Here is a 27,915-nt window from a genome sequence, read left to right as displayed (position 1 = left end):
ATTCTCTCCAAACAATACAGAACAGTTGCCAAAGCCAGCACCGTCCACTCCAGCCACCCTGGTTTGAAACTGTGTTCAGTGATAGAGGCAGTTTGACCTCCTTGTTCACTGATCTGTGTTGGGGCTAAACTCGACATTAATGCAGGCACCGCCCAGATCCACATTACACAGTGGGATGGAAGCCAGCTTTGCAAGAGATCGCTGTACAGACAGTTCATACTTAACAAGATCTACACAGCCCTTTCGTTTTGATGCCCACTGTTTCGAGTAAACGGCATCATTTCCGCCACCTCCCACTGAAACTGGGAGTGGGGGAATTCATTGGATCACGGATAGCCTCGGGTCGCTGCTTCCTTTTACCTGACACCAGCGACTGGCTTTACCCAAAATTGGACTCAAGCATCCGGCTGCCAGCCAATGAGAGAGAAACTCACCTGGAGACGTCACCTGGACTAGCGGCGATTGGCCTCCAGTCTTGGGCGAGTTGGTGAAGGATGGTGATCAGAGAGAAGGGGCAACTTATTGTGAACAAGGAGGTAGAATCGGGAGGTAACAGATACAACGTGCTTTGGAAACAGACTCGCAACCCAATGGGGAATTATAGTCTGCTGCTTGTGGGGCTAGTAACCCTCCTGCTCCAGGTGAGTGAGTTCTACTCTGACCAGGTTACACCCTGTACATCTCCAGAGCTCTGCTCAGGGACGGTTTCTAAGGTCCCCGGTTTAATGCCCTGAAGCCCCCCTCTCTCCAAATCTTCAATTTCTTCTCAGTTTCCTCGTCGGCTGAGCTTTAATCCGAGTTAGTGTGAGTTATTCCCAGTTGCGGCGTATCCAACCCGCTTTGGGAGGGGATGTGCTGTAAACTGAGAGAAAGGATGGTTTTGTTTTCTTTACTGTATTTAATGTTAATTTGTCCGAATCCCCAGGTTTGGAGCGGTGAGGCATCGATGCAATGTAAAGGGTTCGACCCAAAGAGCTACACTTTCAGTGTGCCCTTGTTGGAGGTGGGACACGTTCTGGGCAGAGGTAAGGGTTCAGGAAAGTACCTGAGAATCGGTGGGGAATTCACAGGGAGAAATGCGGAAGCGAGACTGAGAATATTGGTGGGGAGGGAGGTTACTCAGAAAAGGGATCAAGCGGGATCGAGAATCATCCCGAATCCCTGAGTAAAATGGATCCCGTGAGGTGGAATTAAATCGTGTTTAAAAAGTGCGGTCGGATGTAGAGGATTCCGCGATCCCCCCCTCCCCTCTCTTTTCACTGGGAGATTTGATGATTAAAATACATTAACAGAGATTGTCTGCTCCCTGTACTGAGGGCGGTGGCTAGACTTTCGATTCTCGCCTTTCGTTTAACTTTCTGTTCGAGCTGTGAAATGCAGGTGCGATACCTTTTATATCCCCAAATCCTCTGCACTCCTCCAGGAAAGTCCAGGTTTTGGCAATGAGTTGGGACCCCTGTTTGTTTCCCAGTGGATTATTTGTATTTTGAGTGCAGTGAAAGGAGGGAGAGATAGCTCTGTGTTTGGATACTGACACCCCTCCCCTGTCTAATTTAATATTAGACGCCGCAGGTTTCGAGTGTGTGACAGTCTGATTTTTTTTTTACTTCCCTACAGCTTTAACTAACTACGGTGTACAGTTACTCTGACCAGCGAACTGCTGTTGCTAACATCTAGTCAGTGCAGCTACTTTTGAGAAACAAGTTTTCAAAAATCACCCCAGGGACTGAACACAATTTAAACTTTTTTTCTCTCTCTGGGAAAAAGCCCCAGAACACTTTCAGCTTCCAAACAGCCCTAGCCAGATTATAATGCGTTTTATAAAGTAGACGCCTTCGTTTTAAACACCGAATTTTCCCTTTTTAATCGGCTGACCTATCTTTCAGTCTATAAATCCCTGCTAACTTCATTCATGGGAAATAAATAATTGATTCCATTGTTTGTTTTTGTGTTTTGCCTACTTGTTGAAAATCCCCTGTGTGATACTTTGGGTTTAATTTAACAAAATGGATGCTTTCCAAATTTCAAAAAAAACGTCCAGCTCACCTGAAAATGTCTCCCGCACCAGCAATACAGAGTGCTGCCTGTAGGTGAATGGGGCACTAAAACAGATGATTTCCGTTAAAGGTTTTCTGTGTGCTGGACTGAAATTATTTGGTCAGTCTTTGGAGAAACTGAGCTTTGAAGTCCTTGGATTTCAGTTGAGATTTGTTCTGCAAAGTTTGAGATCCCTTGGGAAACGTGCTTTATGATTTATATTGTAGATCCTGTCAAGAGATTTTCTAAAAAGCTTGTGTTGGCTGGAGGCTGGGGTTGCGGTGGGTGTAAGAGGTGACTACCATCATTAATGGATTTAATCTAGTGCAGATCTGATTTTGCACTCTCTCATTTGTAGAAGTCAAAATGAGCAATAAAAAAGACATTTGCACAGTCACTTGACATTAGAATGTAGCAACCACATTCAAATATAGAGTTTGTTCATGCCCTCCTTGCATTTTCAGGATAAATATAAATGAAACACCCATGTGATTCTGAAATATTATTCCAAAGAGGGAACACCAAGCAGCAGATGAAGTGGTTTATTGTGAATAGGGATTTGTTCAATGATGAGATTTGTAATTATGCATGAACTGGATAGTTCAAATGCTGTGAAGGTTTTCTGAACACATGACAAGATAATGTATTCAATCTTGTCTGTGTGCCTCCTGGCTGATTTGTTTTTTACTATGTTTGTCTCTATTCAAGTGCTCGTGATATTTGTTTATATTCATCATTTCATGGTGATCAGGATAACAAAGGTGTGGGAGTAGTATAACAAGGAAAATGATTCCTTCTCATTTACTTCAACTGTGGTCTTTTGGCTTTTGGATGTGTACCTTTTGTTTCAATACTTATATATGATACTCACTCATTGTAGGAAATGAAGAATTTTGCCAATTCATTTCATGTCATATGAGCCAAAACTTGAGTTTTGGCTGATTTTTGTCTGTGAAATACCTTGTCTCAAATACCTTCTGACAAGATGTCGAATTCATTGCTGCATAAAATATATAGGTCAAAGTCCAGCAGGGTTTCATGGGGAGTCATTTTTGGCTTAGGCACATTAAACCTTTACTGCTAAAACCTAGAATGCTGTTATTATTTTACAGCTTCATTTCTTTGAGTTGTAGCATGGCACGGTGGCACAGTGGCTAGCACTGCTGCCTCACAGCACCAGGGACCCAGGTTCAATTCCCACCTTGGGCAACTGTCTGTGTGGAGTTTGCACATTCTCCCCGTGTCTGTATGGGTTTCCTCCGGGTGCTCCGGTTTCCTCCCACAGTCCAAAGATATGCAGGTTAGGTGAATTGGCCATGCTAAATTGCCTGTAGTGTTAGGTGATGGGGTAAATGTAGGGGAATGGGTCTGGATGGGTTGCTCTTCGAAGGGTCGGTGTGGACTTGTTGGGCTGAAGGGCCTGTTTCCACACTGTAAGTAATCTAATGCTATATGACGCATGCATATTCAACATTTGAGTGATGAGCTGATGCTCTTTCCTAGAAATCCTTTCTAACTTGTAATTAAGTATACTTATTTAAATTTTGATGCATCCTCACTTTCTTGCAGACTGTGGTTATATTATTTGCCTTTGCTTTCAACTTCTTGTATTTATCACTATCCAAAGTCAATTTGTACGTTTTTGGTTTTGGCTTGGTGTTCCCCTTCCTGAGCTAGGTGGAATCTGCCATTTTTATCACTTGGACCACTGCTCTGATTGAGATTAGCTAACATAGTAGCTCGTACCAGGAATCCTTTGATCTCTTGGGTCTAGCTGTACAATGAAGACTTAAGATATCTTCTGTTCACTCTGAACTAATGCAATACCTGTTTCTAGCAAACAAATCTAATGAAAGAATAGGTAACAAGTAGTGTAGATTGAAATTAGCATGATTAAACAACCAGCAGAGCTTGCTGCTCTTTGAGTTGTAACATGGATTTTTTTTTACGCCACTGGCGGATGGTGCAGGCTTTGCAGACCATTAAAGAGAGCACTTCAAGCTATTGAAGCTGTAAAATAATAATGGCATTCTAGGTTTTAGCAGTAAAGGTTTAACGTGCATAAGCCAAAAGTGACTCCCCATGAAACCCTGCTGGACTTTGACCTGTGTACTTTATGCAGTATTGAGTTCTACATCTTGTCAGAATAATGGGAGCTTAAAGCAGACATGATGCCTTTTCACCAGGGTACTGGTGTATGAGCAAATATGATTATGATTTTCTCACTTTTTTGTATTAGAACATTGCAGTTTATAAGGCAACATGATAAAGATGTTGAGATGATTGGAGATAGTGATCTGAATTAGAATTGTTGTTGTGTTACTGTGGTCTTGCCAGACTATAGGGGTAGCGCTCTCATTTAGAGAGAGAAGCGACTGGCAGTGATTTAACCTTTTGAGGAGGTGACCAAGCATGTGGATGAGGGTAGAGCAGTGGATGTAGTGTACATGGAATAATTATGGTATCTGTTCGATATTCTGACACGTCTTGCAGCAGCTGCCGTGACGGGTTGTACAGTGTTGTGGTCGATGTTGTCCTGAAGGCTGGGCAGCTTGCTGCGAACAATGATCTGTTTGATGTTTGGTGATTGTTTAAAGGCGAGAAGTGGAGACGTAGGAAAGGTCTTGGCAAGGTGCTCACCCTCATCAATAATGTGTTACAGGCCACGAAGAGCATGGAGCAGTCTTTCAGCTCCCAGGAAGTACTGGACAATGAACGGTACCCTATCAGTTGCAGCCTGTGTCTGTCTCCTAAGGAGGTCATTACGGTTTCTCGCTATGGCATGTTGGAACTGGCGGTTGATGAATTAAGCATCACACCCTGTTCTTATGAGGGCATGCTTGAGCACTTTCAGCTGTCCGTCATGTTCCTCCTCATCCGAACAGATCCTGTGTATATTTAGGGCATATCCCCATAGAGAATAATAACTCTTAAAAAGGGATGTGAATTCCCCAGTGACCAAGGGAAGAGTTTGCACAACCAAATTTTGGGTTTTAAGAATTCTGCTTTAATAAACATATTAAAAACAACTAATACAGTCAACTAATATACCAAACTATACAAAAGGTTATTCTCCATTCATTGATCAATACAACTAAAAATACTCGATAATTAGAGTGTTACAAGGGGACATAAATTTAAGGTGAAGGGTGTAAGGTATAGGGGGGATGTCAGGGGTCGGTTCTTTACCCAGAGAGTGGTGGGGGCATGGAATGCGCTGCCTGTGGGAGTGGCAGAGTCAGAATCATTGGTGACCTTTAAGCGGCAATTGGATAGGTACGCAGATGGGTGCTTAAGCTAGGACAAATGTTCGGCACAACATCGTGGGCCGAAGGGCATGTTCTGTGCTGTATTGTTCTATGTTCTAACCTGAGGGGCACCGATCTCAGGCGAGAGAAGAAGTTGAGAAGGAGAGTCCTTCATGGTAATCTCAAACCAGTGATGGGAATTGAACCCACACTGTTAGTATCACACTGCTCTGCAAACTGATAATCCAGCCAATTGAGCTAAACCCATTGTCCTGAATTAGATTATTCCATAGTTGAAAGGTTTTGGAATGAAGGAGATGGTTTAGTTGTTAGTCTTAAAATAGTGAGCAAGAGACCTATGTGCAAAACTGAACAGAATTTAACTTCTAGGGAAAGAGTTGAGACTGAAAATGTCAGCATTAGATTAACAGACTTGTGCTACGTTCTAGCTATCCTTTCTATCTCTAATCACTTAAAACGATTTAATCTCTGCTACCGCCTCACTTTCAGGATTGATAAATGTGATTAAACTATTTGCTCACTGGCTGAAAAAAAACTAACAACTGATTAGACTGGCTTGTTTCTGATGATTACTTTGCAAGTTTCTTTGTATTGGCTGGACTGTATTCTCAAAAACTAATTCAGAATTTGTTTGGCAAGTTGTTCGTTCATTTATGGAGATGAACAACCAAGATCCTGTCCTTTGCACTGTGGCAGGATGTTGTGACCTATTCTGATCGGAATCCAACGTCTGCACAAGTGACAATGGATGCTTAAAAATGCAAACACTATAACAGTTTGTTTGGGTAATAGTTACAGTTTAGCACATTTTTGTAATTATGATATCCTTAATGGTTGAATCTGCTTTTGGCATCTTGCATAAATATTTGCAACATACTTTAATGGGTCAGGTGTGATAAGAGAATGGTAGCAAGTTATCAAACAACAAACTTTTTGAAAGCTATCTGCTTGAATAAATTTTCACAAGATTGAGTATTTGACACCTTTTTTTAATGCAAAGTAATAGACAGAATCTTCCCAAAAAGTAACACTCTATAGATGGGGTGGGAGCCGGCGGGGGTGGGGGGAAGGAGAAAAGGAACAAATACCCATAATTTTGAAGTTGCTAAGAAAAAACTCAGTTCTTGTTTGAAGTTGTACCCATATCAAGGGGGGAGTGTTGAAAGGAACTATAATAACTGTCAAGAAGCACACATCCATTCTCTTTGTAAATTATAAGTTTAGAAGTTTTACCAAATTTAACAAGAGTCAGGTCCTTTTTTTACCAATGCACGAGTTTTTTTTACTAATTTATTTCAAGGGCTACACTCAGCAGGAAGACTTATAGTTAAGCTGTCTGTTTATAAATACCTGACTGCACTGATGCCATTCATTACCTATTGCCTGAAGCAAGTTGGAATAAAGTATGTTCCATCCCTAAATTTGAATGTAAATATAAGTCTGCTGAGAACAATGCCATTTTAGAGTCCCCACAATTTTGAAGGGAAACTGAAGACCAGCAAACAAAATGCAGGGAGGTGTATGTTTACTTTTTGTTTGTTTTAATTCCTTCTCTTCCATCCAGAGAAATCTGCTCCAGGTTTTATTCAGCATCCCTGGGCTGAAGGGTGGGGACGAGAGGTAAACACCATGGTTCAATCCACATGAGGATCTGCCCTGCTTCAGAGATACAGGATAACCTGTAATTTACCTTTTGCGTGCTTAATTTACTAATGAGTACCCACAATGCTGAACTGACTTTAATTATTCTGTTGGCACAGGGAAGCAGAAGGTGAAGCTCGTGACTATCTTCGGCCTTTTGGAACCGTTGTCTTTTTTTAAAATGATTTTTTGGTCACCTGCTCAACAGATATATTTTTAAGCCATTTATTAAGATTAGATTCTCTACAGTGTGGAAACAGGCCCTTCGGCTCAACAAGTCCACACCATCCCTCCGAAGAGCAGCCCACCCAGACCCATTCCCCTACATTCACCCCTGACTAATGCACCTAACACTACGGGCAATTTAGCATGGCCAATTCACCTGACCTGCACTTTGCTCTGACAAAGTGGTCATAGCAGTAAAGCTAGTTGCCAGGCATGACTCAATTGTAGTATTCATTCCCCTGAAGCATGAGGCTTTCTATTCAAGTCCCATTCCAAGGCTTGAGTAGCAAAACTAAGGCTGCTACTGCGGTGAAGGACTGAGGGAACATCGTCAGATGTTAAACCAAAGCCTGCCTTTTCAGGAGGCTGTAAAAGATCCCATGGCATTACTTTGAGGAAGAGCAGTGAAAGTTGACATTTGTGGCCTGCGGTTTTATCTTCAATGAGTAGATTTATCAGAAATATTAAAGATATGCATACCTTCAGGATACGACATTTGTCAGGCTGAGTGCTTAAGTCATTTTTGCAACCAGTTAACAGATCTTAGATGTCAAGACCTCAGTTGATATATGCAAGAGTCTTTTTTGTTTTAAAAAAAGCTCTGCTATTTCTGACATGGCAGAGAAAGCACCAGTCTTGCTTCACCTGGGAACCTCAATGGCTAGCAACTAAAGATTAGTAACTTAGCCTCCTCCTGTATAATAAAATTCTCTGATTTTATTTGACCCATCATATGTGTACTGGTTCTCAAAGGAGCCACTCAGCCCTTCCTATTCACCTGCCCTATCTCTGTATAGCACTCTTAAGTTTGCCATCTTCCTATACCCAGCTCTTTTGAAATCTCTATGGAATCTGCCACCACCAGCATATTCCAAATCCTAACAACTGAGCAAAGAAGTTTCTCCTCTCTTCACTCCTAGCTCTCTCTCAGCAAATCTTGAAACTGTGGCCCTGAGTTACTGATATACATTGAAATTAGATTCTGTAACAACATGTCATCTGTATTATGGAAAGAAGAGCTCAACGAATGTCTGCAGCTGGTGTAGTTGCCTTGCTCCATTCTCTCCTCCACCTCTTACCCCAAAAAAACTGCATTCAAGTTATTGTGGTAAAAGGGCCAACATTAACTCACCTCAATACAGGAATAGGTACAGTCTGAATTGCAAGAGGAAATTTGGTTGGTGTAACCTCTAAGAAAGTCACAAGATAAATGAGCTGGGGTAGGCCATAGAGCCTGTTGAGCCTCCTCCTTTCCAGTCAGACTTGACCTGGCCTGATTATGGCCTTCACTTAATTTTCCTCTTCACCCACCAAACTTGACTTGTAGCCTCTCTCACAAGTAAGCCCCGCCCCCACCTCCATGCATCCTGTTCCCAGAATAATGGGAAGTTCCATCCACTTTCTATTTGTCTCCACGGAAACTGCCTAGCCTGAGAATTTAATTGCTTATTTTATATTTCAGCTCTGCCTTGTAATATTGTCTTCTCAATGAGGAAAGCTAAGGTAAATTCCCAAGGAAAATGCATGCTTTGAGTTTTTCTTATTCTTCTGTATATCTCTGTCAAACAGCACTGTTGGCCCTGGCTCCCAATCCTAAAAGGGTTTGGAAAAGGTTCTCGTAGCCATTCGGCATCAGTTAATGTCCAGTACATGGGACTTGGAACAAGAATACATAAGGAACTGAGACAGCTAAAGTGAGCTCTGAGCTTCTGGATGAACTGGCCACCATCTGTCCAAAACTACACACTAGGCTCCAGAGTCTGGACCCCCTCTTAGGATCCTGTGCTACAATTTGAGCCACCTTGTGGAAATTTATGCCCTTCAGAGCAGCGCAGAGGATATTCCTATTTGGGCTGTTACTGCACCCTTTTCACTTCCTTACCTCTGTCCACAGCCTGAATACGCTTTAGTGTAATGGTTAGATTAGATTCCCTACAGTGTGGAAACAGGCCCTTCAGTCCAACAAGTCCACAGTGACACTCTGAAGACTAACCCACCCTGACCCATTTCTCTCTGCCTATATTGTTAGGTGCATTAGTCAATGTAGCATTGCCAATTCACCTAACCTGCTCATCTTTGGACTGTGGGAGGAAACTGGAGCACCTGGAGGAAACCCACGCAGACATGGGGAGAATGTGCAAACTCCACACAGTCGCCTGAGGCTGGAATTGAACCTGGGTCTCTGGTGCTGTGAGGCAGCAGTGCTAACCACTGAGCCACCATGCCACCCTAATGCCCTACATTCCCCAATGGATAGCTGTCAAAGTGGGCCTTTCCTGTTTCCATTGGGGATCTAGGCTGAAGAGTATTAAATGCAGCACTCCCATGGGGTAACCGTTTAAGTATGTTCACTCAGTGTCAGATTGCATGTAATTGTGTGGCCTGGAGGAAATAGTTTGTTTTTTTTTTAGTTCCACTTATGTTTAAATTTTCTTTTTGAAGCAGCTGTTCTTAAATGTTTATCGCAATTCACTCTGCTGTCAAGATCTATAAGTACCCTGCAGAAGGAGGAGCGCAGAGAAGGAAAGGTGGTGGCTAGGTTAGAGGACTTCCTTGTGGGCCTTCCTTAAGTTGCCATTAACAGGTCCAGGCAATGAATCATGAAGGGTGTGGTGGAGCTGGACTGTCTGCCCTTTACATGCTCAGCTCTCTCGGAGGGAGTATGCACTGTCCATAGGTGCAACAGAGGTCTTTTCACTGCTGCAAAATTCATTGCACATGCTTTGACCTGTTGCACCCTTTTCTCGCTCTCCTGCTCACAGCCTCACTTAAAAAAAGCAGATACAGTAAGTGATAACTTTGTCAACAACAGTAACATGCAATTCCTCATACACGGTGACTAAATGTTCCCAAACCTTGACTCTGGCTTTGCAGTTCAACCATATAGCAATGGCATCTGATAAATAACTTTGAGAGTTGTGAAATAAGCACATCCTTCTGTCTAGCAAAATGTCAGCTTTTGCTTCAGATACCTGTAATCCTTGGGCTTGCCTGGACTGGAATGTCGTGCTGTGTAAACAGAACGCCTGGGGTTGAAAAACCAGTTTCAGTTGTAACTTAGGGTGAGGCAAAATAATTGCTATCCTTGTACATTTGTGCCTACAGGTTTAATAACTATGGGTGTGGGAAGAAAAGGAGAGAGGATTTAACTTTAAAGGCCTTGCTGCAATGCTGTTGAGTTGCAAATTGATGAATAGGTTCTATTGATTCCTTTCTGTTCAGTGAATGCTTTTTCAGGTTTCACAACATTAGTGCACACAGCCCTTCAACAAATGAAGAAGGAGCAGAGCTTTGGGTTTTCTACCTAGCTTTAATTCACGCTTATCACTACTAAATTCTCTGCTTTCTTTGGTCACTTGTTCTTTTTGCTTGTTCGTGCTCTTACTGTCTCAATTAGACAGCATGAGATTCAAATCAGAAAGCAGTTTTAACTATTTCCATCTACATTATTCAATCTTCAGGTCGAATCAACCACCATTTTAAAATTTCTGTATATTATTCTCAAACTCTTCTTCCCCTGGCCTTTTACATATTGAACAAACTAATTTTATTAATCTTTGATTTTCAAAACCTGAACAACAAGCATTTTAATTAAACAAAAATCTATAAAACAAGTCCTGAAATTTGCATCCTGATAGACTTTATTCTTTGTTTGAAATTTTCAATATTGATACTATTGAGTCCTTGGCGGTAACCTCTGAAAAAGCCAGACTATAAATTTTCCTTCATGTTTATAGTCCCTCTGGTACTGATGCATTATTTGTAGGTGGCAATGTTGGTTTGTTCCTTTGGTCCCTTTTTAGCTTTTGAGTGCTGAATCTACTGCAATGTTTTTAAAATCCTGTCTCCTGGCACAGACCAGATTTGGGGTAGGATGGGTGGGACATGGGGATAAAATTTAGTTGACATCTTTCCCTTTTTTGTCGGTGACTTTATAATTAACTTGTCACACATTGCGATGCTCAGAAGTAGCACTAGTAGTTAGGCTGCCACTAACTCTTCCTCAGAGGACCATTGCAGTGTATAACACAGTATCTTTTTTTTTAAATTCTATAAGATTGGGCTCTAATGTTGCAAGCAGGGTTGGAAATGATGACAAAACCACACTATAACTGTTCCTCATGGATTGGAAGGAGCAAGAGATCTTCTCAAAAGCAAACCTAAGGCTTCCATTGACACCTGCACTAATCAACCCCACTGCCCCGTGGCCGGACATTTCAACCAGTTTCCTCATTCTGCTCCACGTTCCCCCCCCCCCCCCCGCCCCCACTTTACCTCAGTTCCAATTTTCCAGCTCAGCACCTTTTCCCCATGACCTCTCCCACCTGTCAATCTTCCTTCTCACCTATCCGCTCCACCCCCCCCTCCGATCTATCGCCATTAACCCCACCTCCATCCACCTATTGCACTCTCAGCTACCTTCTCCCGAGCTGCGCGCACGCACACACACACACACTTCTCCACTCCCGAGGCTCCCAGCATCATTCCTGATGAGGGGCTTTTGCCCGAAATGTCAATTTTTTTTTTTCTTTCTGCTCAGAGCCTGACCTGCTGTGCTTTTCCAGCACCACTCTAATTTTGGACTCCCTAATCTCCTCCAGCATCTGAATTTTTAAAAACAGGTTGGTTGTTAAAAAGACCCAAACTGCTGGCTGCTGCTGCTAGAACTAGCATTACTCACTTGGGAGTAAGAGGTTGAAGCTAGCTGTATATGTTTAACGATCTTTTCCATTCACTTTTAATGAATTTCAAAATACATGAGGGAGTGTGCTTCATTACCAGTATTTTAATCAAATTGTTGTGAAAACAGTTTTATACACAGTAGTAATGGAAGCCAGTTACACCACCTTTTTCAAACATACTTCAGTTTTACAATGTGAATGAGCTGGCTTTTTGTCAGCATCTTTTTGTTGTACTCTGATCCGTGGAAAGTGTGCAGTGAGAATACTTTGTTGATCTAATTAGCAGCCATTCAGAGACTGACAGAATACCAGTATTTCTTTGTGACTGATCTTGGTGCAGAATTGATGCCAGCTTGGTTTTATAATGGCATAAGTGTTGTCTGGAATAGGAGGTCATGTTGAACAAAGGTAGCTGTGATCTATGAAACAGTTTGAAAGGGGTTTTGAGACAAAAGCATGGTCATGTGAGACATTGATCACTATCAGATGTAGCAACATTGTCCAAATGCAAATAAAACAAAATTGATTTGTTCATTTTTTTTAAACTGATGGAATGTAGGTGACCATAGTAAGGCAGTATTTATTACCCATCTTTGGGAGTACAATTACAAGTAGGCCAGACAAGATGGAGATAGAAAGGCATAAATAAAATATTGAGATAATCTAGCAGGTTTCATGATCATTTTTTGTGGGTGTGCATTATCAGCAAACTTTTTCTAATTATTTACCAATGTTCTCTAATTTGCTAGCAGAGGACCCTAACCATTAGGCTACCATAGCCATTTGTTATTGAGTTGAGCACCATCTAGTTTTGTAACTAAGATCTCATAGGCAGTTTACTTGATGTAAGATAATTGAAACACTGAACAAAAAGTTGTTTACCATATCCTTCCCTTAGCCGTTCAGGCATTACTACAGATGGCAGCTTGGCTAAGTGGTGCCATTATTTAAGAAAGGTGGTAAGGATAAGCAAGGGAACTATAGACCGGTGAGCCTGACGGTGGTGGTAGGCAAGTTGTTGGAGGGAATCCTGAAGGACAGGATTTACATGTATTTGGAAAGGCTAGGACTAATTAGGGATAGTCAGCATGGCTTTGTGTGGCAAATCATGTCTCTCAAACTTGATTGAGTTTTTTGAAAAAGTAAAAGGATAATTTGAGGGCAGAGCGCTGAATGTGATCTATGAGACTTCAGTAAGGTGTTTGACAAGGTTCCCCATGGGAGACTGGTTAGCAAAGTTAGATCTCATGGAATATAGGGAGAACTAGTCATTTGGATACAGAACTGGCTCAAAGAAGACAGTAGAAGATAGCACTGATCCTTGTGGCACTCTGAGTCCTCTGCTTTTCATCATATTATATAAATGATTTGGATATGAACATAGGTATAATTAGTAAGATTGCAGATGACGCCAAAATTGGAGGTGTAGTGGACAGCAAAGAAGGTTACCTGTGATTACAATAGGATCTTGATCAGATGGGCCAACGGGCTGAGAAGTGGCAGATGGAGTTTAATTTGGATAAATGTGAGCTGCTGCATTTAGGGAAAGCAAATCTTAGCAGGACCTATACCCTTAATGGTATGGTCAGAGACAGTGTTGCTGAACAGAGACCATAGGAGTGCAGGTTCATAGTTCCTTGAAAGTAGAGTTGCAGGTAGATAGGATAGTGAAGAAGGCATTTAGTATGCTTTTCTTTATTGGTCAGAGTATTGAGTACAGGAGTTGACGTTATGTTATGGCTGTACAGGACATTGGTTGGGCAACTTTTGAAATATTGCGTGCAATTCTGGTCTCATTCCTATCAGAAAGATGTTGTGAAACTTGAAAGAGTTCAGAAAAGACTTTCAAAGATGTTGCCAGGGTTGGAGAATTTGAGCTATAGGGAGAGGTTGAATACGCTGAGGCTGTTTTCCCTGGAGTGTTGGAGGTTGAGGGGTGATCTCATAGAGGTTTATAAAATCATGAGGGGCATGGATAGGGTAAAGAGACAAGGTCTTTTCTCTGGTGTGGAGGAATTCAGAACTGGAGGGCATAGGTTTAGAGTGAGAGGGGAAAGATCTAAAAGGGACCTAAGGTGCAACATTCTCATGCAGAGCGTGGTGCATACATAGAATGAGCTACCAGAGGAGATAGTAGAGGCTGGTACAATTGCAACACTTAAGGCATCTGGATGTGTATATGAATAGGAAGGGTTTAGAAGGATATGGGTCAAATGCTGGCAAATGGGACTAGATTAAGTAGGGATATCTGGTCGGCATGGACGAGTTGGACTGAAAAGTTTGTTTCCATATTGTACTTCTCTTTGACTTTTAGTTTATGATGAATTGCTGTTGTTACCTGGATGTCACTGGCTCCAAAGTGAGTCCTGGCCATCAACCATACAATTAGCATATGCTATTGTCTTGCCAGTCACCTAGTATGGCATCATTGAGCATTTTAACCTGATTTTTCAGTTTGTTTACTAAAGTAGAAAAGCTGACCATTACGTCACGTGAAACTAGATAATCAGTGCTGTTGTTACCAAAACAAGTGACATCAAAAGTGCTTCATTTTTGTTATTGCAACCACTGCCAACTATCGGTTGAAAAAAAAGTTAATAGTTTCATGCTCTATAGGTAAGAGTTTTTTTTATTGACTTTTTTTTTGGACAAAATATCCACACAAACTCAGAGTTTATACTTTGAGTTTCTACAACTTCTATAGAGAACTTACAAAGGAACGTTCAATCTTATTTTTTTTGGGGGGGGGGGGGGGAGAAAAGATAACTAAGTTAGCAAAAGGTTACTCTGCAGGTGCAGACTTTTCAATGTTTTCAACATTCCTTGATTTGTGTTTGGACTTTGTTTGAGTTTCATATTACACTCCTGCAATTAGTTCTCTCTTTTGTACTTGTCCTGTGGCCCTGGGTTAAACAAGATTTCAAAAGACGTTTGCCTTTTAAAGTTTTGAAGATTCTCTCTTATCAAGCTTTTTTTTGAGGGGCATGGATAGGGCATGGATATCTGTAATAACTGCATAAGCAACTTTTGAGGCTGGAGCCTGTGGTTTATAATGTCTCTTATGAATTGTTATTGCTTTCAAAATCATTCAATTGTAGCTTTTTAATCCATTCGTGAACGGTATTTTGATGTAATTCACATCTTACCTTTGACATTTCCACGTATGCTTTTTATGTTTTCTGCTAGTTCTTGAGTATTCTAAATAATTTTGTGTTACTTAGAAATCTCCCTGCTATTCACTGGTGAAACCTGATAGTGTATATCTAAACCAGTGAACTTAGACTGCAAGGATTAAATCCACTATAATCATTCTAATTCTGCAACAAAATAGCTCATTCCCTTGCTTTTCTAGCTAAAGCTGCATACAATCCACCAAATATATTGCATTTCAATCTCTGTCCAAATTTTCCAGACACCTAAAGTCATGATCTCAAAATGGGAACAGAGTGAGCCCAATGAACAATTCTAGTACGCAACTTCTGTTTGAAATTGTCTTCAATAATGCTGCCTTCTCTGTAACCTTCAGTAGCTAACATCTAAATCAGAATAATTGTTATCCAGAAGTAAGTCAGATGAAATTGGGGAAAGTTGTCCCTGGAGGGATTCTGAATCCATCTTTGGGTGGTGTCAGTACCAATCTTAATATTTAAAAGTCCAAATCAACTACTTCATTTTATAGAAATTCAGTGCCTATTTGAATGCATGTGGAGATGCTGCTGTTGGACTAGGGTGGACAAAGTTTAATAGTCTCTCAACACAGGTTATAGTCCAACAGATTTATTTGGAAACACTAGCTTTCAGGGCACTGCTCCTTCATTAGATTGTGAAAGAGCAATGCTCTGAAAGCTACTGCTTCCAAATAAATCTGATGGACTATAACCTGGTGTTATTTGAATACGTGCTGTAGTTGATTTTAAATATTATGACTTTGACAGCTTCAACTACTGGATTTAGCTGTGCAATAAGTGAAGGTATTGCATGAAGTGTTGGTTGCAGTAATGTTTTTGATTTGATTCTGGTTGTAAAGGCTTAGTTAAGACAAATAACTAAGGTACATTTGAAGACAAGTGGTACATATATTGAAAATTCCTAACTTCCTTAATATCCATGTGTTTTTCAAAAACTTGTAGAGGACTTGCTGCACTGGTGCAGGGACAATCAATGGGATGGATGCCCAATTTGCCCTGTAAATTCTCATAACATAACTCAACAGATGTGTTTAAGGTTTGGGAATAACAAGCTTTCTCTAACTCCATGGATGAATTTTGAATTAATTAAATCCTGACTCCTCATTGAATTGGAAAAGAAAATGATCCATTAGAGCTGTTCTAATTTTCTAATTTCTTAAGTATCTTGTTAAACCACAGAAACTGTGGTGTTAAATCAAGTCCTTTTTGAATTGAGGTAATTCCACATCAAGAAGAATTGTTCATGAGCTGTTTCACAGTGGGGAAGGAATAGCATTAACCATTCATTATGCCTATGCTGTCCGTAGACCTTTAGTGAATCATTGAGAGATAAATTAGAACTTTTCTAGAGTTTCTTCTCTGCTTACATCTCCTTCTAAAGGAGGTCTGTTGTGAGTGAACAAAAAAAGCCATTGTGGCTTTTTCATTGTCATGTTGAAGATTTCTTACCAAGACGCTGTCAAACCAGGAGGTATAAATTACAGTATTGCATTTAATTTAGAATGAAGTACAAAAAGCAAGAAGTTATAGAAGTAGAAAATTATTTTCCATTTTTTAAAATTCAACAATCATGAAATTCTGAAGAAATGATTGTCTGCATGAGTTTCTTAGCCAGTAAAGTTGCTTGGCCAGTAAAGTTGCTTGGCAGTAATTAAGACTGTGTTCATACTTTTATAAATTTATATACACCTGAATAACTTAAACAACAACACACAACCTAATGTTCTTCATGTTGCAATGCCAAACATTTCTGATGTTTCACAATCATGAGACTTTTGGAGGAACGGAAAATCAGACTAAGACTTCTGAATTTCCGTATTTAATGCTAACCGGTTGGTTATTAGCTGAGAAATGGAGATAGAAAGTTTTTAAATGATCCCTGTTGTTAATTTGGAGAGACATGCTGCAGTCTTTAATTTTAATTTTCAGATTTCCTGCTAGCCTCAAATCTCCTTCCCCGGACATTAGTGGTGCGTCTTTGCAAAAACTGCAGTGAAAAGTACACCCCCCCATTTGCAGAAACTTTCAGGGAAACACGATTTGTTATTTTTCTTTTGGTTGTGTATTAGTGATGGGGAGCAATTTTTTAACTACATTTAAAGCTCTATCCATTTCTTTGTACAATGTAGATTTAAGTTTGAGTGTTTTGCCTTTCATTCTACCAATATAAAGAAGCAAGTCTGTTTTTCCAATGGCTTATCCAATTTAAATCTGTCGTGAGGAAAATAGATTTATGGTTCAATACCTTGTCCACTCAGTGACTGATCTCATCCTAGATAGAGATGGGTCTCTTCATTTGATCTCTGTTCCTGTTGAATTGAAAGTTAAAAGGCACCTTGTGTTCTTCTGATAACTCTGTTGCAATTCATTTTCCATGTACACACGTGTTGACATGTGACAGTAGCAACAGGCTTACCTTTGTCTCCTACAGTTGAGCAGTCTGTTGATACTGACTATCCAAACACTCCAATGTGAATTACCGCTTTGGTACAATAATGGAGGTTGTCTACAAAATGTGCTCCAAGTACTGACAACTTCACAAGGACTGATGAAAAACTTGGGAGACCAATAATGTAACTAAAAGTTAAATGTGGTATGAAATTAAGTGCTGGACAAGAAGATTCTTGGGTGACCTTCCTGACTGACTACCAATTAAGGTCATACATGGCCTATTCATGGCCACTTAAGGGCTTCCTCACACCACTAACTCGAACACACTCCTTTCTGCTGTAAAAGCTATTGGACTCAGTATTCACTCTGATTTCCTCTCCTTAGATGCTGCTAGATATGCTGGGCCTCTCTAGCACTTCCTGTTTTTTATTTCAGATCTCCAACATCCAAAGTACTTTGCTTTTAATTGGGAAGGGTGGTTGTTTCCCAGTTTGGGGGAAAAATACTGACCACTTTGCTGGGTTGAGGGGTGTGGAGGGTTGGTGGCTCCATTCAGAAGCTAATGGGGGCATGAATGTGGCTGCTGAAGGTTAGCCCTTGCCTCCAATCCTCTTGAATCTTACCTCTTGGCAAGACTTGCCTTTTCATCCCTTAAAAGCTTTGCCCTATATTGGCAAATGGTGGATATGGAAAGCAACTTCTGGCAGGTGGCACTTCAATATAAAAACTTACGATTTGCTGAGAAATTTGCCAGCCAGTTCTAAAGTGGCTGATTGAAGCTTGCCTTCATGAGACAAGAATCCATCGCCACTGAAGACTCTCACTCCCACTCCCAGTGTACGGACGACTATATCTTGGCCGTAGTCTGTGTCAGGTTAATCTCACGTGACAGGGGGTTGCAATTGATCAGCAATGGGGATTTTGATTACTTGTGTCTCAATTTCAGGCAATGACAGGATCACCATTTTGACTTGCATTTCCTTTATTTATTATAATTGCTTCATGCCTAGGCTCTAAGCTCTCTCATTCCTTCGGTGTATCTCTCCACCTTGCTAGTCCCCATAAGACAGCCCTGAAAACATACCCCTCTGATCAAGCTTTTGGTCATCTGACCTAATCTGGTTTAGTGTCACACTTCATTCTCTAAGGCTCCCGTGAACCACATGGACATTTTCATTGTATTAGTGGTGCTACATATACACCAGTTTCTTAATACTCCGATGACACTCCCTCATTAGTATTACTCATTTAGGTGTGTATCTATGGCATGTGTCCGTGATTGGAATTAGAATCCAACAAATTGTCACTACTGCCACAAGTTAAGGAGAGAAACAAAACAAAGCGCAAAGATTTAAAACTGTAGGAATGTATGTTCTACTGGGAATATTAAACCCATGGTGAGAATTCGGTTGTATTTCATGATAGGTAATAGCAGTGCAAAGTCCACCTAAAAGGAACATTGACTTTGGAATGGCAGTCGTAAATAAAATTTATGATGTGTACCTCAACTGATTTGTTCACTGCTGGTGGGTTGGTCTGAAAAATTTATTTCTTTCAATTTTTATTTTAATAGTTCACTTTGACTGCAGTGGACAGAAAAATGTGACTTTTGAAATTCATGATCCACGCTTCAAAATATACAACGATGGAACCGTGTCTGTTAAAAAGCTGATGTCCCCAGAAAGCCATGCAAGTTTTCTTGTTACTGCACGTAGTGAGGATGAGGAATGGGATGCTACTGTTACTGTTCTAATAAATAGAGAAAAGGTAAATTTTTGTTTTTCATGGAAGTGAATATCTTCCGTCACTTTAGTGCTGTGAACACATTACAGCCACATCTTCAGAGAAGAGCTATGACTACTATAATTTTCATGCGATTTTCTCAGCAAACATACCCTTTAGACTGGGAATCATCCAGATATAACCCCATTTCATTTTATTTTAGCAATTGTAGCAAATTGTTAATATTTTATTCTAAATTTAATTCTTTAACGTTTAAATGTATTCATTCTTTTTGGTTTTTGAGAGAGCCTTTGTATTTTACCCAAATGTTGAGTTCACTGTCAAATGCCCTGATTTTGTATTTTAGCAGAAAAACTCTGGGAAAGTCCTGATTATGCGGTCTCAACGTTCGTCAGGTGCATCCCTGAGAAGGAAGAAGCGAGAATGGATAATTCCTACTATCAATTTTCCAGAAAATGAGAGAGGAGACTACCCAAAATTTGTTATACAGGTTTGTTTTTACCTTTCATAAATGTGATACAGGAATCCCAGCTGTCCGAAAGTAGAGCTTTCCTATGAAACTTTTTGTAAGCTGAAGTGGCACAAAGCAAAAAAGCACTAATTTATATGGAGGAAAATTTCACCTTTTCTCGTAAAAGTGAAAATCCTCTTTTGCTAACTTCAGTTAGCAAAAACCGGTACTGATGTAGGTCTTTTGTAAAAGCAAAGTGGTGGAGAGTGAACTTTCGAAGGCAGAGGATACCTGTATATCAATGTTTCTGCAGCAACACAGAGTAACTGCACCAATCATTCGCAGATTGACCCCTTGAAGATGTGCATGCACAGATGTACAAAGCAAATTTAAGGTAAAAACAGGCTGCACACAATGAGGAGAGAAATGATGTTACTCTACTATTTTCTAAACTTTAACTCAGTCAAAGTTGTTTCTTGTTCAATGCGTTGCCATCTCTCTGGTTATTTCAGACTTCCGATAACAATTCTGAACTGAAAAGGGAGGGTATACAAATAAAACAGGAAAACCATGATAGAGAAAACAAAACTGAAGGCTTGTCCAGCAACCAACTCTGATTGACCAGTTGGAAGAACCTGTCAATGAAACATAGGAGACCATTAAATTTTGCAAGCATTTTTAGTTTTCAATTGCCTTTCTCAGCTGGTCTTCTATGAAATCAAAACAGGATTTCCAACATGTTTTTGAACTACATGTTTTATGACTTTTATAACCACCTGACTGAAACATTTTACTGTCTACATGCAGTGGGGAGACCTATAAGCTTGTAGCTTGATATTTTCCAAAACTGTCAGACTAATTTAAGTTTAATCTTTGCAATGCGTCTCGAAGCGGCTACTTTCCTCCACTAATGATTTGTCACTGTCACTGTTTCCTCATTATATAAGTAGATTACACACATTGCAATCTTGTTTTTTTTTTTTGGAAAATTCCAAAAGTTTCTTCACACGAGAAAGATGTGCAAATATTGGTAGCAATATTTCCAAGCTGTTCTTAGTTTTTTGAAAAAAATTACTAGAAAATGTGGCTGAACTTTTTCCATTTAAGCATTATATCAACTGATGACTTCTTTATAGTCGTAGATGTACAGCACGGAAACAGACCCTTCAGTCCAACGCGTCCATGCCAACCAGATATCCCAACCCAATCTAATCCCACCTGCCAGCACCCAGCCCATATCCCTCCAAACCCTTCCTATTCATATACCCATCCAGATGCCTTTTTGAATGTTGCAATTGTACCAGCCTCCACCGCTTCCTCTGGCAGCTCGTTCCACACACGTACCACCCTCTGCATGAAAAAGTTGCCCCTTAGGTCTCTTTTATATCTTTCCCTTCTCACCCTAAACCTATCCCTCTAGTTCTGGACTACCCTACCCCAGGGAAGAGACTTAGTCTCTTTGTCCTATCCGTGCCCCTCATTATCTTAAACCTCTATAAGGTCACTCCTCAGCCTCCGACGCTCCAGGGAAAACAGTCCTCAGCTTGTTCAGCCTCTCCCTATTGCTCAAATCCTCCAAACCTGGCAACATCCTTGTAAATCTTTTCTGAACCCTTTCAAGTTTCACAACATCTTTACGATAGGAAGGAGACCAGAATTGCACACCATGTTCTAAAAGTGGCCTAACCAATGTCCTGTTCGGCTGCAACATGACCTCCCAACTCCTGTACTCAATACTCTGACCAATAAAGGAAAGCATACCAAATGCCTCCTTCACTATTAATAGTACCAGGAGGATGAATCTTGATGTAGTAGAATATTTTTCAAGCTAAAGTTTCTCTTATTCATCATTTCAATGCCAAATCCACTAGCCCTGATAAAATTGTGACTTGGGACTAAGGGCTGTCAAAATGACATACTCAGAATTTAATTTTTTTTTTTTTGCAGATAAAGTCCAGTCGGCAAAAAGAAATCACTTTACAGTATTTTATCAAAGGACCTGGTGCTGATGAGCCACCTCGGGGCTTGTTTACGATAAAGAGTGATGATGGTTCAATTAGTGTGCATTCACCTCTAGACAGAGAGCAAAAAGATTCATACAAAGTGAGTTTCATTTCTTTAAATTTTCGAGGTTGTGCTGTCTTTATTGCAATTATCTTCGCTACTTTCAGTTATTGCTTTGCATTAAGCCAGTAATCAGTCCTGTACGCTGAATATATCGTTCTCGCTTCATATGCTGGGGCTACTCCATTTAACTGGAATATTATAATTGTGGGAGAAGTTCAAAGCCTGTGTAACAGCACTATTAAACACAATCACTGGTAATGTATTTCTGCATACAATCCAATTTATAATCTAGCAAAGGTTGACAAAACCAGCTTCAAACCAAAGCCTGACTGCTCCAGATAAAAGTGCATATGCTAGATTGAGCCATTTCGTTGTCTTTGAGACTTTGGGAATATCAGATTTTTATGCACTGGAGAAGAAACTAGTTTTGAGAGGATTTGTAGCTCAGGTTGAGATTCTGGATGTAGGTTTGTTCGCTGAGCTGGCAGGTCCGTTTTCTGATGTTTCGTCATCAAACAGTGAGCCTCTGAATGAAGCACTGGTGGTGTAGCCCACTTTCTAGTCATATGCTTGAGTTTCCTTGGGTTGGTGATGTCATTTACAGTCGTGACATCACTTCCTGTTTTCCTCTGAGCGTTGTAAATGGAATCCAAATCAGTGTTTGTTGATAGAGTTCGGTTGGAATGCCATGCTCCTTGGAATTCTGGAACATGCCTCTGTTTGGCTCGTCCTAGGATGGATGTGTTGGCCCAGTCAAAGTGGTGTCCTTCCTCAACCATATGCAAGGATACTAGTGAGAGATACTGTCACTAGTAGCTTTACATACGGATGATGAAAGACACCTCTTCGACTGGGACAACACATGCTTCCTAGGACAAGCCAAACAGACACACAACTTCCTAGAGTTCTGGTTGGAATGCCATGCTTCTATCAACAAACACATTGACTTGGATCCCATTTACCACCTCCTGAGAAAAAGAACAGAAAATGACATCAACATAGGAAAAGATGTCACCGCAGGAAATGACATCACCAACCCATGGAAGCTGAAACATATGACTAGAAAGTGGACAACAATACCAGTGCTTCATTTGGAGGCTCACTGAAGATGTTGCCTAGTATGGTGACAATGTCTGAAAATGAACCTTCCAGCTCAGTGAGCAAACCTACATCCTGGAGAAGGAACAATCCTTTTAAAAGGAATAAAACAAATGACAAAATGATTCTGTGAGTGATAGGGTCATGGGTGACTATTAGTCTTATGATGCCAGAGGATATTGAATATTTAGTTAAGAACAATTGTGTATTATGTTTAAGCACATTTGATTATCACTTAACCCTTTTCTAGTAATGTATGATCCCTTTAAGAAAGTTAAATCACCAAAGCACGAAGTTATACTCCTACAGGTTTATGGAAGCACTAGCTTTTGGAGCGCTGCTCTTTCATTAGGTGGTTAAGGAGCTCTGAAAACTAGTGCTTCCAAATAAACCTGTTGGACTCTCACCTGGAGTTGTGATTTTTAACTTTGTCCACCCCCAGTCCAACACCAGCTCCTCAAAATCATGACAACCCTTTAGGAAAGTGTGCCACATAGTTTAGATAGATGGAATGCAGTACTGATCCAGGTATAAAAAGCATTTTGGAAGCTTGTATCTTTAAATGTTAGCAGAACTTTTCTTTTAATGTTTATGAGCAGCAGTGCACACTTTTTTAAAATTCTGGGTATATTTAATTACAATTATATTCCCTATTCCTAGTTGTAATATGCGATAACCTATTCAGATGTTGAGAAAATGATGCTTTGATGCTAGCTAATTTCTTTGTTAAAAATTATTTTAATATCATCACTCTCCAACGCAATTGTCCTGAATGTTTTTAAGTATCTTTTTTCCTTTTCTAAATTTTATCTTGTAGCAGTTTTATTTACATTGTTCAATTATTTAATGTGTGAGCCATATTGTGTTGGACATGGCGCTTTAATTTGTTGCAGACTTCTCCAATTCGTGCTAATGATACATGAATGGCTGCTTTACAAATTTAAGTATAAGTAAATTCTGTAACTGATACTGTAAAGTGTGAAGCAAAGCTTTTCAAGTTTCTTCTAATTTTATTCTCCCAATATCATCCACTTTGGTCTAAGAAGAATATCTTCTCATTGTTCACAAATACTTGATGATCAAAATATCTATTTGCTTCATTGCACTTAAACTATCTCAGGCAGGGGAGTGTACAGATTTACTAACCCTCAAGACAAAATCTACAAGGCCTGGATGTTCTGATGGTCAGATAATCATTTCTGAAGCACATTAGGAGTTGCACACGGGGACCCTGCGGATTCTCTATCCTTGTAGATTGAAGGAATTTCTTGGGAAATTGAAGATTCCACTCAGCAACGCCTGGAACCATTTTTTAAAATCAGTTTTAAATTGGAGGTCTATATTAGTGAAGGAAATAACTACTGAGAAAAAGTTTGAGTCTTTGAAAAATGGTGATGTAGATTTTGAGGAACAAATCAAATGACCCCAACTTATCACCTCCATCCCAAACAATATCCCCAACCACATGATCACCTCCCCTTTCATCCCCAGCACAGTCCTGTTGTCAGACACAACCCACCTGTCCCACCTCCAACACTTCCCGTCCAACCTAAGCATGCCAGCACTTATGCTGCTTCCTTGCCACCTTGCAGTCTTCTGTTATGAATCATAGTGGCACTCGGAGTTCACCATTTCTTGGAAGAAGTGAGTCAGCTGACAAAACCATATGCTCTACAGAATTTTCATGGCATTTTTGGTGTTGAAGTTGTTTTGCAATTTTTTTTCCCAGTTATTCTAATAGTTTTATTTCTATCACTTATGTATAGCTGACAGCTATTGCAAAAGATTTGCAAGGAGTAATTGTTGAACAACCTGTAGACATAACGATCAAGGTAATTGACCAGAATGATAACAGGCCCGAATTTACCTCTTCAACATTCTATGGGTATATCGCAGAAGGAGCTACACCAGGTAAATGGGCAATTTCAGTTTTCTTATTCCAGAATACACTAGCTGGCATATTATTTTATACTGATACCTCAGTCTAAACTATATTAACTGATGCATTTTAACCTATGTTTATTAGAATTCCAACATGTTTATATAATTGAAATATAGTTTTGAATGACGATTGTAGACAAAAATCTCATTGAAATTTTGCCTGAGTGAAGAGTTTGCCATTACTCTTATTTTAAATGTTCAGATTTTGTTTTGTTTCCATGTTGCTTTTTCAGAGCTGTTGTATGAAAATTTAATTACCTATTTATTCTGAACCTTTTTGCCTTCTGTATGTATATTTCTCATAGCCCCTGTGTAAATTGCACGTTAGACTGACATTTCATTTGGAACCCATTTTTAGAATTTTCCATGGGCCTACAGCCATATGAATTAAAATATATTTCTGGGACAAAAGTTTCATGTCCTGCAATCGTCAGCTGTCTGTCAATTCAAAGATGCTGTTTACATTGCATTGAAAATTTTTGCCATGGGTGGTCTTGTGGCTGATCGGGCTGACTTCTGATCTAGGAGTCTCTTGACACTTGAGACAGACATCCCTTAAGTAGAATGATCAAGAATGTAAGATTTGCTTCCTTTTACTTTTCTTTTCTGCTGCCACTCTGCCTCATTAAGTATTTGGACGGTAAATGTAATGCTGCTTGATTGCCAAGTTATCACCATTCTGGACAATTGATAGCAAGCTCCTCTCCAGTCTGAAGGGCTTTTGCCCGAAACGTCGATTTCGAAGCTCCTTGGATGCTGCCTGAACTGCTGTGCTCTTCCAGCACCACTAATCCAGAATGTAAGGAACAATAGCAAGACTAGGCTGTTCAGCCCTTCAAAACTACTACAGATGTCAGTGCTGCCACACTCCATGGAAAGCTTCAGTGTATAAGTTCCGTAATGTGGTACAGTTAACAAGAGTTGAACATTCCATGCGATGTAATGCATTTAATCAGTTTTGTCTTGGGCTCAGCATCATTCTGCGGTGATCTTTCTTGATCTGCACCTTTTTGTTTTGGAGGAAACTTTAAAAGGAATAATGTCCATTGCTTGATCTAATCCAGTTATGGCTGATTATCCCCATGCTCCTATGAGACATGACATAGTTAAATGGCTATAAACTCTACCCAAACTTTTAGTTATCCTAATTACCTTCTCAAATTACTTTTAGGGGGTAACTTCATTAAAATGTTATGTAATATATTGGTCTGCCTTCAACACATGTTTTCATGCTCTGAAGAAAGCAAAAACCATCTGTATAGGGAATTCTGCATTGAGGTCTATGAAGTCTTTCTCCTCACTGAAACTACCTAACTTGGTTCATTTTTAAAACTGTTGCTTTCAGCATTCTGCCTCTTGTGTACCAAATAAAATAGCACCCCATCTAATTTTTGATAAAATGCAGCCTTTTATTACTATAATCAGTAAGGGCAGTGCTGCAGGCTGAAACAAAGTACCATATTAACATTTTTTGTAATCTTTTAGGAACATGGGTGCATGGTATACAAGAGCAAAAAGAGCCATTTGGCTTTTGAAACTTGCTCTAACATTCAATAAGAATATGACTGATATGGTTCTGGCCTCATCTGCCAAAGTGTATGTATCTTTGCTTTCCTCCTTTTTTTGACCAGCATCCATGCTCCCATTTGTACCACTTCCACGCCTGACTCTGATTTTTGGTTTCAAGTCTCACTCCAGAGACTTGAACTCCAAGTAGACTGAAACTTTAGTGACTCAGAGGGAGAGTTGCCCAATTGAATGAAAGCTTTAAACAAAGCTGCATTCACCTTATCAGATGGACTTGAAACATCTCACAGCACTATTTCCAAGGAGAGCAGTGAATCACTATTTGGCAATGATCAATATGTCAGGTTTTATGTAACTGATGTAAGTTAACATTTGTTTTGGTAGGTACCTCCTTCATGAATGTAACAGCTACAGACAAAGACCAACCAGATACTTTGAATGGGATAATTAGGTACTCTATTGTGTCTCAAACACCGGAGTTGCCCAGCTCTCAAATGTTTACAATTAGTTCAGAAACAGGATTAATATCTGTGCAAAGTGGTGGACTTGACAGAGAGGTAAGTGATCGTAGATAAATAAGCCTATTGTGCAGTGATGAAGAGCTGATCACTAAAATGTTAAGCATCTTGTTGAGATGTAATGATCCCTCACTTGATGTGGTCTAATACTATAGCATAGGAGGTTCGGAGCATGGTGGAAATTGCATCATGGCCTTTTTTTTTGTTTTGAAGAAACTTTTTTGGATCCCTTCTAACTATATTTGAGTTTTTTGAAGTAACAGAGGATTGAGGACAGAGCAGTGGATGTGATCTATATGGACTTCAAGTTGTTTGACAAGGCTTTTCATGGTGGAATGGTTAGCAAGGTTAGATCACATGGAGTATAGGGAGAACTAGACATTAGAATACAGAACTGGTTTAAAGGTAGAAGGCAGAGGGTGGTGGAGGGTTGTCTTTCAGACTGGAGGCCTTTAACCAGTGGTGTGCCTCAAGGGTCGGTGCTGGGTCCACTGCTTTTCATCACTTTTATATTAACAATTTGGATGTGAACATAGGGGCAGACTTAGTAAGTTTTCAGATGACACCACAACTGGAGGAGAAAATGAGGGCTGGAGACACAGGAAGGCCTTTTGCCCGAAACATTGATTCTACTCTTCCTCAGATACTGCCTGACTTGCTGTGCTTTTCCAGCACCACACTCTTGATCAAAATTGAAGATGTAGTGGACAGCAAAGAAGCTTAGAGTACAATGGGATCTTGATCAGGTCAGCCAATGGAATAAGGAATGGAGTTTAATTTAGATAAATGTGAGGTGCTGCATTTTGGAAAGACAAATCTTAGCAGGACTTATACACTTTATCGTAAGGTCCTAGTCCTGGGGAGTGTTGCTGTACAAAGACTTTGGAGTACAGGTTCATAGCTCCTTGAAAGTGGAGTCACAGGTAAGACCATAAGACATAGGAGTGGAAGTAAGGCCATTCGGCCCATCGAGTCCACTCCACCATTCAATCATGGCTGATGCGCATTTCAGCTCCACTTACCAGCATTCTCCCCGTAGCCCTTAATTCCTCGAGACAACAAGAATCTATCAATCTCGGCCTTCAACTGGACTTCATTGAGTTGTAGAAATGAGTTGAGTTGCTATAAATGTGTTTT

General features: G+C 40.2%; 1 protein-coding gene across 3 annotated transcripts in view; it reads left to right on the top strand.

Moving 5' to 3' along the window:
* The first annotated feature begins 281 nt into the window (after positions 1–281).
* The window catches only part of cdh31 (cadherin 31), a 51,707-nt gene continuing 24,073 nt past the window's right edge, over positions 282–27,915 (top strand). Inside the window, exons 1-7 of one of the 3 annotated variants that reach the window (XM_043706766.1) lie at positions 282–641; positions 926–1,025; positions 19,007–19,200; positions 19,526–19,666; positions 21,575–21,730; positions 24,559–24,703; positions 26,645–26,817. In XM_043706766.1, the coding sequence (XP_043562701.1) occupies positions 495–641; positions 926–1,025; positions 19,007–19,200; positions 19,526–19,666; positions 21,575–21,730; positions 24,559–24,703; positions 26,645–26,817 (1,056 nt within the window). In that variant the 5' untranslated portion in view covers positions 282–494. Of the gene's footprint in view, positions 642–925; positions 1,026–19,006; positions 19,201–19,522; positions 19,667–21,574; positions 21,731–24,558; positions 24,704–26,644; positions 26,818–27,915 lie in introns of all 3 variants that reach the window. The other 2 variants (XM_043706764.1, XM_043706767.1) reach the window with 2 other exon arrangements.

Source organism: Chiloscyllium plagiosum, chromosome 17 (assembly GCF_004010195.1).
Source record: "Chiloscyllium plagiosum isolate BGI_BamShark_2017 chromosome 17, ASM401019v2, whole genome shotgun sequence".
Classification (NCBI taxonomy): Eukaryota; Metazoa; Chordata; class Chondrichthyes; order Orectolobiformes; family Hemiscylliidae; genus Chiloscyllium; species Chiloscyllium plagiosum.
Note: the sequence above shows the minus strand (reverse complement) of the source record. Positions and strands in the feature narration are given on the sequence as shown.